General features: G+C 40.3%; 2 protein-coding genes across 3 annotated transcripts in view; both read left to right on the plus strand.

Annotated features, from left to right (window-relative positions):
• agbl4 (AGBL carboxypeptidase 4) overlaps nt 1-13425 on the plus strand; it is a 317541-nt gene that overhangs the window by 207073 nt on the left and 97043 nt on the right. For both annotated transcript variants that reach the window (XM_046048777.1, XM_046048778.1), the window contains exon 6: nt 1954-1993. In XM_046048777.1, coding sequence (XP_045904733.1) covers nt 1954-1993 — 40 coding nt within the window. The remainder of the gene's footprint in view (nt 1-1953; nt 1994-13425) is intronic.
• Nucleotides 1331-13425, plus strand: part of bend5 (BEN domain containing 5) — a 39974-nt gene continuing 27879 nt past the window's right edge. Inside the window, exons 1-2 of the mRNA XM_046048786.1 lie at nt 1331-1367; nt 1954-1993. The gene's annotated coding sequence lies outside the window, so the exon portion shown is untranslated. The remainder of the gene's footprint in view (nt 1368-1953; nt 1994-13425) is intronic.

Genomic DNA, 13425 nt, shown 5'->3' on the forward strand with positions numbered 1-13425 from the left:
CACTTCAGCTTCATCTTATCTTCATCTTCTTATTTTCCCTTATCTCCATAATGAGACATGAAGTGGTGGTTCAGTATACTTGTGTTTGTACCTCCCAATTTATAAATAGAGACCTGGGGCCTGTGCCACGAAGCAGGATTTGAGCTTATGCAGGTAACTTCGGGCTTAACCCTGAATTTTCAGGACCACGACAGTGGATCACTTCTTACCGGGGTAGGTTGCCATGGTAACTTATGCTGAAAGGTTAACCTGGTCCGGAGCAGGTTATGTTCAAGATAAGAGATCAACTCCATGATGATGTGGAGAAACGTTTGTAGGCTCTATCGATATCATTATACAGAGACTGATTGAAAAGCCTTGTAAGCTACTTCTTACTGTAGTTTTTTACAGTAAGCCTACTTACTGCTTTGAAATGTGTTTTATATTTTTTTGTTGCTCCCCAGTCCGTTTCACACAGCCTGTCACAGCTGTTAAAATAAACGGGTGTCATTTTTCTTATGTGACGCTGAATATTATGAGCAGTTTGGTAGGGACATTAAAATACATTTTAATATGAACTTAGGCTATTTATTTTAGGTTAGTAGTTATCTTATAGGCTATCACAGAGACTTGTCATGTAGAGGCCCACCTTTTGCGATGTGGGAACAGGTAATGAGGTGAGTTTTCAGTAGCCTAAATGTTGAGATTCAGTCTGTCACCACTATTTAATGGTATGAATGGATTTTTTGTTTCATTGCTTTATGAAGTTAATTTAGAACAATGTTTGTCAATTTGTTAATTTAGAACAATTTTACAGTCAGTTACAGTTAAGTACATATGCTATCATTGTACATGCATGAAGGTCTCAATAAATGACTTCTATTGCTTTTATACATGCATGTTAGCAAACTGCAGTTGCACACGGTGGACTCCTTTACACATATTGTGTATTATAAGTCACTCTAAGTAAGATCATCTGCTAAATACTAAAATAAGTGTTTAGTAGCCTATCGGAGAGTTCCACTTCAGGCAGCACTGTATGTGAGAGAAGGACTCCAAGTATGCTGTGAGTTTCTCTGCTTATCCCTCTCAGCAACTGGTTCGTATGTGCTTGAATGTTAATGCAGTCTGGTCCTAAAAGATGGCTGTGACCTTAGCTGTACTGTGTGTGTGTGTGTGTGTGTGTGTGTGTGTGTGTGTGTGTGTGTGTGTGTGTCACTCATACACATACACACACACACACACACACACACACACAGACAGACAGACAGACAGACAGACCCTTCACCCTTCCAAGGATGTGAAGATCTTCTTTCCTGAGGGACTGATAGATGAGGAAGGCTGAGGTGTTGATTACGGCAGTGCTCAACAGTCAAGTGCGTGTGTCGGTAAGTGTGTGTGTGTGGAGTATAGCAGCAGGTTAAAGAGAGGGGTAGTCGGCTAGCACCTACTCTAGACTCCTTTACAGCTGCTGGAAACATCAAGTGTTAAATTGCACACTCTTCCAACCCATGAGGTTGCACTTACACAAATGCACACACACAGAGTGTTGGGGACATTACTTATACAAGCTTTAAGGTTCTTCGCATTGAATGTTGAACTACACCGAGACTTACCTTAACAAAAGAAGAGTTTTATTCAGAAATTACTTGGACTGTTAAGATTCTACTGACTCAAATGTTAACAAGTCGAATGTAAAAAGTTTTGTAAAGGGTAAGAGTTACCACTGCCTTTAGCCTTTAGAACATCTTATAATGACAAGAAAACTATTTGCTTATAACAACAACAAAAAAATTTGCTTGTTTAAGTCATTGTAAGATGTTCTGTGTTGTTAACTGTGAGCTATACTGAGCTAACTAAACTAATATGGTATGTGTGAGACTGATTATTAAGCTTACTGCAAGACTGCAAGATAATTACAGAAAGTTAATGATCATTTTATGACATTTGTCTAACTTTCTTTTTTTCTTCCAGCAACAACGCCGTCTAGACCTGTTAACCATCACCAACTCCGGTAAGTCCCTGAGATCTTCATTTTTGCCCGCAGTCCACCTCTCTACTTCAGCACCACTAAACCATTGATATAAAACCCACTTTTATATTAGCCTAAACTAATACTATTAAAAAATGCACTTTATAAATCTAAACAGCACCTAAATGGTCATGTACACTGCTCATGGACACACACTAACACATATTGCAAACAATTAAAAATGCTATAAACACAACTAAATTTATGCACTACTGAGTCATACAATCTTCAATCACTCTTACATGAAACACTTGATTTAGTAGGGAACTTAAATAGAATATTTTCAATTAATTTTTACGAGCATATTGTATCGCTGTTCTGTTTATGGTTTCATTTTATTTTCAGTATGCATATGAGAGGTAAAATGTGTTTACACTTTATTCAGATTAGTTTGAATAGTGTCCAATATGCACCTCAAACTTGTAACATGCTCTAGTCAGGCGCACATATGGTGCTCCAAGTTTGACTGGATGTGGAAACATGTCATAAAGTAGTTGCAATGTTAGAAATCTATGGCATTTTCTTACTGGAAAGAGGCAGCTGTGAGAACGATGGATCCACTGAGATGGAAAGCAAGGAGAAAATTGAAAAACGGGGGAGGAGTAACAGATGGATACGGCAAGGAGGATACAGAGGCCCATATGTCTAAAGTATCTGGATGATCTAATATGCTTTGATTAGAATAATGCATATGTGAGGCTCATGGAGACCGGGTTAATTTAGCAGGTTTGTGTTGCAGCTGTTCCTCGGGCCCTGGGCATAGGCAAGACTCGCCCCTAGCCTTCACAGTTTGACAGAGGGCAACCAGGGAGAGAGAGAAAGGGCTGGAAAGAAGGGAGAGAGTGTGAGCAACACTTTTTATGATCAAGTGAGAAAGACAAAGAGGGAGGGATTAGGTTATCATATGAAATTATATCATGTCAACATGTATACAACAGCTAATTGCAACTAAGGCCCCATCCACACTACTCCATTTTAGTTTAAAAACAAAGTTTAAAAACAAATACAATCTCCATCCACACCAGCATTTTAGCTGCGTATCAGAGTTGATCTCCATCTATACTATGACTGAAATGACTGAAAACACCACATCTAGTGGCCGTTCACGTACACTGGGCATGCGCGTGCCGGTGTAAACATGAAGCAGATTGTCTATTCCGTAGTTACAGATGATTTGGCGAAATTCAATGCAATTCAATTCAATTTTATTTATATAGCGCCAAATCACAACAACAGAAAGAATAAAGTAATGCGGAGGAAAAATCACATCATGGACCATGAACGAGCAGGGACTGTTACTGAATGTAACATGGGAGTTAAAATCAGCTGTGGCGGCAGACTGGGAGTCGTCGCAAAGTAAACGGTGACGTGTACAGTAACTTACAAGTGTAGGCCTAGGCTATAAGTGTTATTTGCACGGTACAAGATATTTTAATAAAAATACAAAATCAAAAACTCTGTCAGTAGCAAAACTTTTTTTTCACACTTCTCCGTTTTAGGTCTTCGTTTTCACCATTTTAGTCTGGGCGGGAGGTACAAACCTAGCAAAAGGTCTCCGTTTTAAAACAAAAACGCAGTAGTGTGGATGGGGCCTAAACTGACCTCAGAAAGTGTTAGTTTAGAGGGTGTGTTCCTGATGGATTTGTGAGGAACTTTCACAAGCAAGCAGAAACCTCCAGGTCTGAAAAGTGACGCCAATGCAGATCCCTCAACCTACATTCTTTTTAAAGCCAGCAGGGAGAAACTCCACTGGTTGCAAAAAGATTGTATGCAAGCTTATGAAAAAATTACCCCACTTCTTACTTGATTTAATGCCTCAATAAATACTTTCCTAATGAGTTTATGGTCTTAATTGCTAGTTTTAAGTCTTCTTCAATACAGCATGATTTTCATTTTGTAAATTATGGTCCCACTTAGAGTAAAATACACGATGAAGCAGGGAATGCTTTAGAGCGTGGCTACCTTGTGATTGACATGTTGCTACCTCGGAGACCATTCAGGCGTAGCAATGCGTATCCCTCCCCAGCTCCACCCTCTCGTCCAAATATGGTCACTTCTGATCTATGGTCACATGTCCATGTCCTCCAATTTCGTGTGTATTTTGGGGTTTTGATATATTAGTGATGTTTAAATGTGTCCTAAAAAAAATCCTATAACTAATTAATAGTACCTCATACTTTATCACAGATCTAGAAACAATGGTACAAAAGGAAAAGATGCAGAAAAAATTATTATAATTTTTCAGTGAATGATTGATGATTCACCTTAACTATTAAAAGTTGCTTCAGAAACATTCAGACCTTTTCACTGTTTCCACCAATTGTTGTAGAATATATTTATTTTTATCCTAATACTAATTGATTAACCCTTGATGTGAATACTTTGTAAAACCACCAGTTTGTCAGTGTAACCCCATACCAGTTTACCACAACTGGTTTGGTAATGTTTCTTCTTTGCAGATCCTTTTCAGACATTTTCAGACTCAGTTCATTTGAGCTGCAGAGCAGGTTTTCTTCAAGGACATAATCCCCTCTGTTCTAACATGTCTCCCAGTGCCAGGCTTTGATCATTATTACCATAGCATCATGTTTTCATCAACATGTTTCATGTATTAGGCATTTGAAGGTGGTTGACCTGGTTTTTGTCTCATTACAGCAGAGGCTATTTTTCCTAATGCTCTGAGTTTGGTAAACTCCAGGTGGGCTGTCAGATGTGTTTTACTCAGAGATGACTCTCATCTAGCCATTCTCATAAAAAGGGTTGATCCGTGGTGTGCTGCAGAGATGTTTATCTTTCAGCCAGATTCTCACATATCTTTTGAGAAAACCTGAACCCCTTTTAGATTGATCACAGTGAATTTTTGGTCTTCTTGGTTCCAAACTATGTCTGTTTCACGCTGTACCAGTCTGTATACTTTTTCTGTGATCTATAGACTGGCAACACCTTCTATTTTTACTTTATTTTTGTTGGGTATGGCTCCATAGGCTTTTAAAGTAAGTAAGGGAAAATGATCATGTAACCCACATTCACATTCACATTGGTTTTCTACCACTGCTTTTCTTCTTCTTTTGTTTTGTTGCACAAAGTTAACAATCACAGGAAGTCCACGTGACATCATGGGTATTGCACAGGTGTGCCTTAGGCTGGTCACAATAAAGGGCCACTCGAAAATGTGAAGTTCCATCACACAGCATGATACCACAGATGTCGCAAGCTTTGAGGGACCGTGCAATTGGTCCACCAGACTACAGGAATATCCATCAGAGCTGTTGCCCATGAATTGAATGTTCGTTTCTTTACCATAAGCCATCTCCAAAGGCGTTCCAGAGAATTTGGCCGTACATCCAACCGGCCTTCACAAGCACGGCAGTCCACGTGTAACCACACCAACCCAGGACCTCCACATTCAGCATCTTCACCTCCAAGATTGTCTGTGACCAGCTACCTGGATAGCTGCTGCAACAATCGGTTTGCATAACCAAAGAATTTCTGCACAAACTGTCAGGAACTGTTTCAGGGAAGCTCATCTGCATGCTCGTCGTCCTCATCGGGGTCTCGACATGACTGGAACTTCGCACAGCCATTGAAGAAGAGTGGACCAACATTCCACAGGCCACAATCAACAACCTGATCAACTCTATGTGAAGCAGAAGTGTTGCACTGCGTGAGGAAAATGGAGGAAATTCCAGACACACCCGTTTTGTTCAGTGTAGGTATAGTGTCTAAATTTATACCAAAAACAGTCCAATTTAAATTAAATCCTATACAACAAAAACATTAAAATGTTAAGGAATTGCAAAGCTGCTATACTCATCTTAGCTTATTTAATTTTTTGTTGGTGAATGCAATGTCAAATTAGCACTCTATGGTTTCTTAAGTGAGGTAAAAGTGCACAAATACTTGATAACTACTGAGCTAAGTATTGTCTACTGCTACAAAACTTTTTAACCAATGTGTTAAAATCAAGGGCAAGTGGACTTTGCCTCTCATCCATGAGGCTTTTTCGGTGCTGACTGACTGGCAGAGAATCCGAGCTATTTAACCTCTGTGGAATCATTATCAAGGTGATGAATACTGCTTGGTTCATAGTGCTCCTGGCTGTTGTATCAACATTTATTATGGTCGTTTTAGCCATGTCTGAAGGACTTTCGTTGGCATTGTCACATGAGCCCAAATGTGAGAGTTTGTTTAAGCCTATCACATGATTTTTTGCCTGATTTGCCTGTCGGTTAGCTCGGCGACCGAGGCTGTGATCAGGGGTAAATCGGCGATCAATCGGCGGCCGCCAGTCGTTATGTGTGAACTAGTCAACGAAGCATCAAAACAGCTCCCCGACACATCACTGACACATTGCAGATGCGAGCCAGATAGCTAGCATGCAAAATATCTAGAAGAGTCGGCCGACTCGACATCCACATCCAGCCATTGAGAGAAGGCAGCTGGCGGAACAGGCAGCTACTTTTTCAACGCAAAACACTTTTTACTCACATCTAGCTGTCTCTGAAGCACAGACAATCCCTGCTACCTGCATGTGCTGATCATTTCTTTCACCCATATTCTTTGTCTTTATAATTGTTAGCTGATGATGAATACTGCTTGGTTTGTAGTGCTCCTGGCTGTTGTAACAACAGTCGTTGTGGTCGTTGGAGTCTTTTGAGTCCAAGTCTGAATGACCGTCGTTGTCACATGAGGCCAAATGTGAGAGTTTGTTTAGTCTCTTGGGAAGGAATGAAAGGAAGCCCTGGGGCTGAATCACTACTTATCCCCCACTTACAATGCTTGAACACAGGGGGGCAGAGGGGACTGCAAGACCTGGCCTTGTGTCAGTGTCACTGTCGACAGTAACCTCCCAAGCTCCCCAGACAAGAAAGCAAAAGTCTGATGGGATGCATCACTGAGGGTCTAGGCAGAGGAGTCAGCACCCATTTTCTGGAGGATCTGAGACAGACCCAGTATAAGGTGAGAGGGGGAATTACCGATAAGCTCCATGCATGCTGCTATGTTGTAACTCCTAGCAAGGAGGAGCTGAGGCAACAGGAGCTTCGTCCAGCCCCAGATGTGCTAAAGCCGAATTGCTGGCTTCATTGTGGTATGGTCAGCTTCTTTACCACTGTATGACATACCATCAGACCCCTGAGAAAAAGCAACATAGGCCCATGAGGGTTGTGTCTCCATCCTCATTTTGTCCTTCTTTCCCTGCATCTGCAAACAAACTGCACGAGGCTGCAGCTGATGCATCCTCTTGAGACCAGTCCCCACCAGAAATTGAGCAGGAGCTCCTTAATCTGGGCTATCCCAGATGAAAGACCATCAACTTTGAGAGCCAAAGTGTCTGCCTTCCTTAGATGCTGTTGGATCTGCAACCACACTAAAAGGCAGCAGCCCGGTATCACCTCCTATCTCTACAAGTCAAGTCCTTCTTACTGACAATGATGTAAACCTACAGTTCATACAAGGGTTGTCAGAGACCTCTGCCCTGAGGTGTTTGATCCCTAGACACTGATCATGACCATCATCCATTTGGATGGGGGCCATGACAAGAGTTACAGAGCTCAACATGTCATCAAGTTGATCAGTCCAACAAAAACTAAATAACAATACCCAAATGTCCTATATGCAATGACAGTCTGTACCTGCGGCAACACTGTGCTACTATACTACACGCAATCTAGGCTGACTGCGTCGGAGTGTGCCCCAGACACTCTAAACAAAAGCTATATTACAGTAGCAGTGCACTTCAGCGCTGCCTGATTAACATATAAGTATGACAACCCCAGTAACTTGCCACTTAACGATGTATTCACTACCTATGTTGTATCCCTCCGACAGCACAGAGAAACGCAGAAAAGGCGAAAACATCCCTTTTTTAAGCTCACTACTGTATGAACAGTTTCAGCAACGAACCAGGCGAGTCACCGCTTCTTAACACAACTCTGATATTAGCTTATTCAATTGCGAGAAGATAGAAGGGACAGATTGCATGATGATGTCAGGGTTTTATACAGGTTGTGTGTCCTACGTTATAACATGGTCACAGGTGACTTTGTTGGTATAATGACTCGACGTGCGCATGTGCAAGATGGAGCTATCCAGTGCTAAAGCTGGTGGTCAGGAAGAATTCAATAGAACTTTCTGTTAAACTTTGCATCCCACTGTTTGAATTAGCTTACAGTCAATTCCAGTGGACACAGAAGAACTACCCTCCTTCAGGGTTTAGTCTACACTTATGGAGGGGCCTAGATGTACTGAAATAGCTTTCAATTATTTCTCACTGAAAGGTTTCTTCCTCTGACCAGTGCAGAGCTCAGTGTGCTGTGTAAATTATTGCAGGTCATTATTCAGACTGTAGTGCGGCCTTGAAGGGAAGTCTATTATATTCTTAACTTGGCAGACATATTTTATCCTGCCCTGTTGCTTATTACTATTCACAGCAGGTAAGCGCACATGCGCACACACACACACACACACACACACACACACACACACACACACAGAACAAGTTGAAGGTTATTATGATGGCTGTATGAAGAGCAGGTGAAGCTTTCAGATGAATGACTCCGATAGGGAAACACAGGCAGGACACCCTCTCTTTCTCCCTGCAGATTAAAAGAGTTTCCGCTCTTTCGCTCCCGTTCTCCTTGTCATCCTCTCACGTGCCTCTCTCTCTGCTTTCAGCACCTCTTCCTCTGCTTGTTTGACTTAGCATCTCTCGTTATCTACTGTTATTTATGAGTGATCTTATTTTATCACATTGCCTTTGTCCTCTTGGTTCTGCCCTTTTTGTGTCGTAGTATTTCCCTCCTCTCTCTATCCTTCATTCCCCCCTCTTCGTCTTGTCTTCATAGCACAGACAGCAGGAGGAATCACAGGGTGTGAACAAACTAATAGGCTCAAGTGGCTTCATAACGTGCTGTGTGTGTGTGTGTGTGAGAGAGAGAAAGAGATTTGATGAGGATTCTGCCCCTGTTGCTCTGTTGGCCTCTGTCTCTAATGGTATTCATTAGCTACTCTGAAGAATGATTCACACTCACACATGTATTCACACATGTGTCGTTGAGTGTACATGTATACATACAGCTATGATACACATAGCAGAGAAAAATCAACAAAAAACACACAGGATCTCTTTTACTCTCATTTTTCTCATTTCACCCACACATGAACACTCACTCCCAAACACGGACCCACTCGAACCTCACTCGGCCCTCTTTAATTGGACACTTGAGCAGCGCACGGCTGCATCTGGCTCCTGTTGAACACAGCCTGACATTTCAGACTGCTGACCTTTCCAGCCCCGCCACAACTAAATAATGATTAGTCCTGGCAACTGTTCCACCACAGCAGCACCCAGGTACACACATACGCACACATGCACACAAGCATGTACACCTCCCTATACACACACAGGTGCAAACAGGGTAAAACAGAACAATAAAAATACCTGAATTGAAGGCTTTGTCTTTTCACAGTGAGAAAATGGGGTGCAGACATTGATTTGAGTGGCCATTGTCATTCTTTTGGTGTATCGATTAGTCCTTTTCCATATCTGCAGTCAGCACCCAATAATATGTTGTTCTAAATTAACTGTGCTTGCCTCTGTTTAGGTTATCCTTTCCCCTTTATGCGCTCTCAGCGTTACAGTGGAAAAAAGGTCAATGATATTCATGAGATCTAGGCAGATTTGAGAGCATGGTCGTATGTGTGTGTGTGTGTGTGTGTGTGTGTTTGTGTGTGTGTCTAAAGCAATGAAGCAGCGTGGAGATAATAGGCAGTTCTCAGATCTCCCTTCTCACTTTCTTCTTTTTCACTCTTTCACTTCTCTCTTTGTATCTCCATTTCCCTGCTGTTTCTGTCAGAACAGAATAGAAATGTTCTTCATTAGAGCCTCTCTTTCTACAGATATTTCTTTGTGTTTTCCACTTTTCTCTCTCCAGACAATACCACTGTACATATTTCTGAGGCTAGAGGTCACGTTTTATTATGTAGGAGTCAGCTACTCATATTCAAACGCTTTGTCTGAATCTTTCATTCCATAGTTATAGTGTGGAAATTGTAGTATGTAAATGCAGCATGAGGGAGGCATGAGTATACCTGCAAAATCAGCTGGTGCTGATGGTCACAACCATAATTATTTTAGCGTTATTGTTTCCATGGAAACAACCTGGTCAGGGCATATTTTTTTTATTAAAATCACAGCTAGAAAAACTGCTGCTCACAAATTCAAATTTAAATGTATATTTTGAAAGAATTGAATTGTTACTACTTTTTGGTTTTCAAGAGTCCAGTTGGGTTTCAGAAGATACTTTAAGTACATAGAATGCAGACAATCACATCTAAATGATACAATCTTAAATAGCTTCCCAAATCATCATTCTTGACTTCCAATGTGAGTCAAATTACACAGTCCATAGCCATATTATTTTTCCCAGTAACTAAGTAGTGTAACTAATTACTTTTCTAAAAGAGTAATATTATTACATTATTATATTATACTAATGCAAGTAACGCTGTGTTACTTGTTACTAAACGCACCATCCTTGACATGAATCAACGACTGTGCGGCAGGTCAGCGGCACCAGACTTTGTTCATGTCCGCTGATAGCCAAAAACTAAAGGAAGAATGGAGTACGAGGGAGAGAGGCGTTCTTTCCACAGCTATAAGTAACTACTGACATTATTGTGTCACAGTCTGATGCAAAGAACATTATCGTCTAGTGTAAACCAGCATAAATCTTTCAATCGTGAACATTTCTACATGTGATTTATTGAAGCATCTGCTGAAGCAGCACAGCGACGTGAAAATTACAAAAAGAAACTCCGGCAGCTAGTGCCACTGATGCTTGACTGACTCCTCGGGAGAGAGTGGCTTTAACATAGCGTTTTGTAATTACTGAATACTGCTCTTATAAACAGGCTACATGTGCAGAAAAAACGCTGTTTAAAAGTTGGGATTTACTTGCTTTATTTTTTTTTCAGCCGCTGGTGTTAAGAAACATTAGGCCTAGGCTATATGCTTTGTGAAAACCACACTCCTCGCTGCTGTTATGAATATGATATTAGCTAAAAAGTCGGGAGAGACTGCTTTGTTTGGGGGTGAAGGGGGTGGTAGTGAAGGCATATTTAAAATCATATTTGATTGAGGAGCTGTATTGAGGAGCATATATTCGTGCAGCATCTCCTTGCTCGCTCCCTCTTTCTCTCTCTCTCTCTCTCTCTCTCTCTCTCTCTCTCTCTCTCTCTCTCTCTCTCTCGTGAACACCCCTGCACAAACCTGCCAAAAGTTAGAATACCCCCCCTCCGCTGTCAAACACTGGAAAGTAATATAGTATCACCCAGTAATAAGTTAAGTAATAATATTACTTTTTTAAGGACTAATAAGAAACTAGTAATAAATGACAATTTCAGAGTAACTTGCCCAGCACTGTCCATAGCACATCCTAGTAACCAATACCCAATTCTAATAGTCAGTGATGAAATAAGTGTATTCTCCTTCTCACCTTATCCTGGCTCTGTCTTAATTTGAGAAAAAGTGTTAACCAGCTACAAAATAACCTGCAAATCAAGTTAAACTATAATTTGGAGGTCAAGTTATTACTTTATGTTTTTAAAATAGACTACAACTAAACAACTGAAACAGTGAAATGAAAATGTCTGATGTATTTCACACTTTCACCACTACAGTAGACATGGTTTCTGACCAGGATGGTACTTACAGTTGCTTAATCTGGCGGAGTAACAAAAAAACTATATAACTAAAGCAGCATTTTTTGCTTGTAAAATTAAAGGAAGTACATGTTTAGTTATCTTTTAGTTTTTTTACTTAGTAATTGAAAGTACCAATACCACAATGTATAAGCATTACATTAGAAATGTATTCTAGTTGCCACAGGGACTCGCAATTAATTTAAATTCTTAGTCAAGAACATTTACATAAGTATTACAGTCAAAATGTACTTAATGTATAGAAAGTACTTCTGAATTATATATTATTTTATTTTACATTATTAGATTATTAGTACTGATGAATCAATGCACAAGTGATGGTAAGTTTTAATTACCTGATACATTGAAGTTGCCCCTCCAAGGGGTGTCAAGATAAATCTGAGGGGTCGTGACATGATTAATGGGAGAGCAAACAAGAAAAACAAAATATTCTACAATCTTCAATTTGTAGCAAAATACTGGATAATTTAATCTCTTGTATATTTGGACTATTTAAATGAAACTGTCTAAAAAGTTTACAGGGCGAAAGCCCGATCAACATTCGCATAGATGTCAAAGACATGACAATGAGACCAAACTAGACCAGCCGCGGGTTTAATCTGTAACAAAGTGTATTTTATAAGCCGATCATGATTTTTGTAATGTAAAATCTTAATTTGAAAAGTAAGTTGTCATATAAATGTAGAGGAGTAAGAACGAGAGTTACATATGTGACTACAGTTCTATGAATTCTGGATGACCGCCAGAGGCAGTGCTTAACACTGGATGTTATCCGTCTCGCGCACGCACAGGTCGAGTGTTTAATATCAACAAAGTCACCTGTGACCTGGGATGATGCGGGGCGCAGCTTATATAAGCCTACGTCATCATGAAAAATGTCCCTACAAAATCTTCTCGCCAAGATTCTGAGTGACAGAGAGCTCTGGCCGTCATCCAGAATTCATAGAACTGTAGTTACATACATAACTCTCGTTGTATTTCATTCTTCCTGACCACCAGAGGCAGTGCTTAACACTCCCACCAATCCCACCTTATCGGGAACGGCCAGATAATTATTTTAGCGGTATTGTTTCCATGGAAACAACCTGGTCAGGGCATATTTTTTTTATTAAAATCACAGCTAGAAAAACTGCTGCTCACAAATTCAAATTTAAATGTATATTTTGAAAGAATTGAATTGTTACTACTTTTTGGTTTTCAAGAGTCCAGTTGGGTTTCAGAAGATACTTTAAGTACATAGAATGCAGACAATCACATCTAAATGATACAATCTTAAATAGCTTCCCAAATCATCATTCTTGACTTCCAATGTGAGTCAAATTACACAGTCCATAGCCATATTATTTTTCCCAGTAACTAAGTAGTGTAACTAATTACTTTTCTAAAAGAGTAATATTATTACATTATTATATTATACTAATGCAAGTAACGCTGTGTTACTTGTTACTAAACGCACCATCCTTGACATGAATCAACGACTGTGCGGCAGGTCAGCGGCACCAGACTTTGTTCATGTCCGCTGATAGCCAAAAACTAAAGGAAGAATGGAGTACGAGGGAGAGAGGCGTTCTTTCCACAGCTATAAGTAACTACTGACATTATTGTGTCACAGTCTGATGCAAAGAACATTATCGTCTAGTGTAAACCAGCATAAATCTTTCAATCGTGAACATTTCTACATGTGATTTATT

The sequence above is a fragment of the Micropterus dolomieu genome, linkage group LG05, assembly GCF_021292245.1.
Source record: "Micropterus dolomieu isolate WLL.071019.BEF.003 ecotype Adirondacks linkage group LG05, ASM2129224v1, whole genome shotgun sequence".
NCBI lineage: Eukaryota > Metazoa > Chordata > Actinopteri > Centrarchiformes > Centrarchidae > Micropterus > Micropterus dolomieu.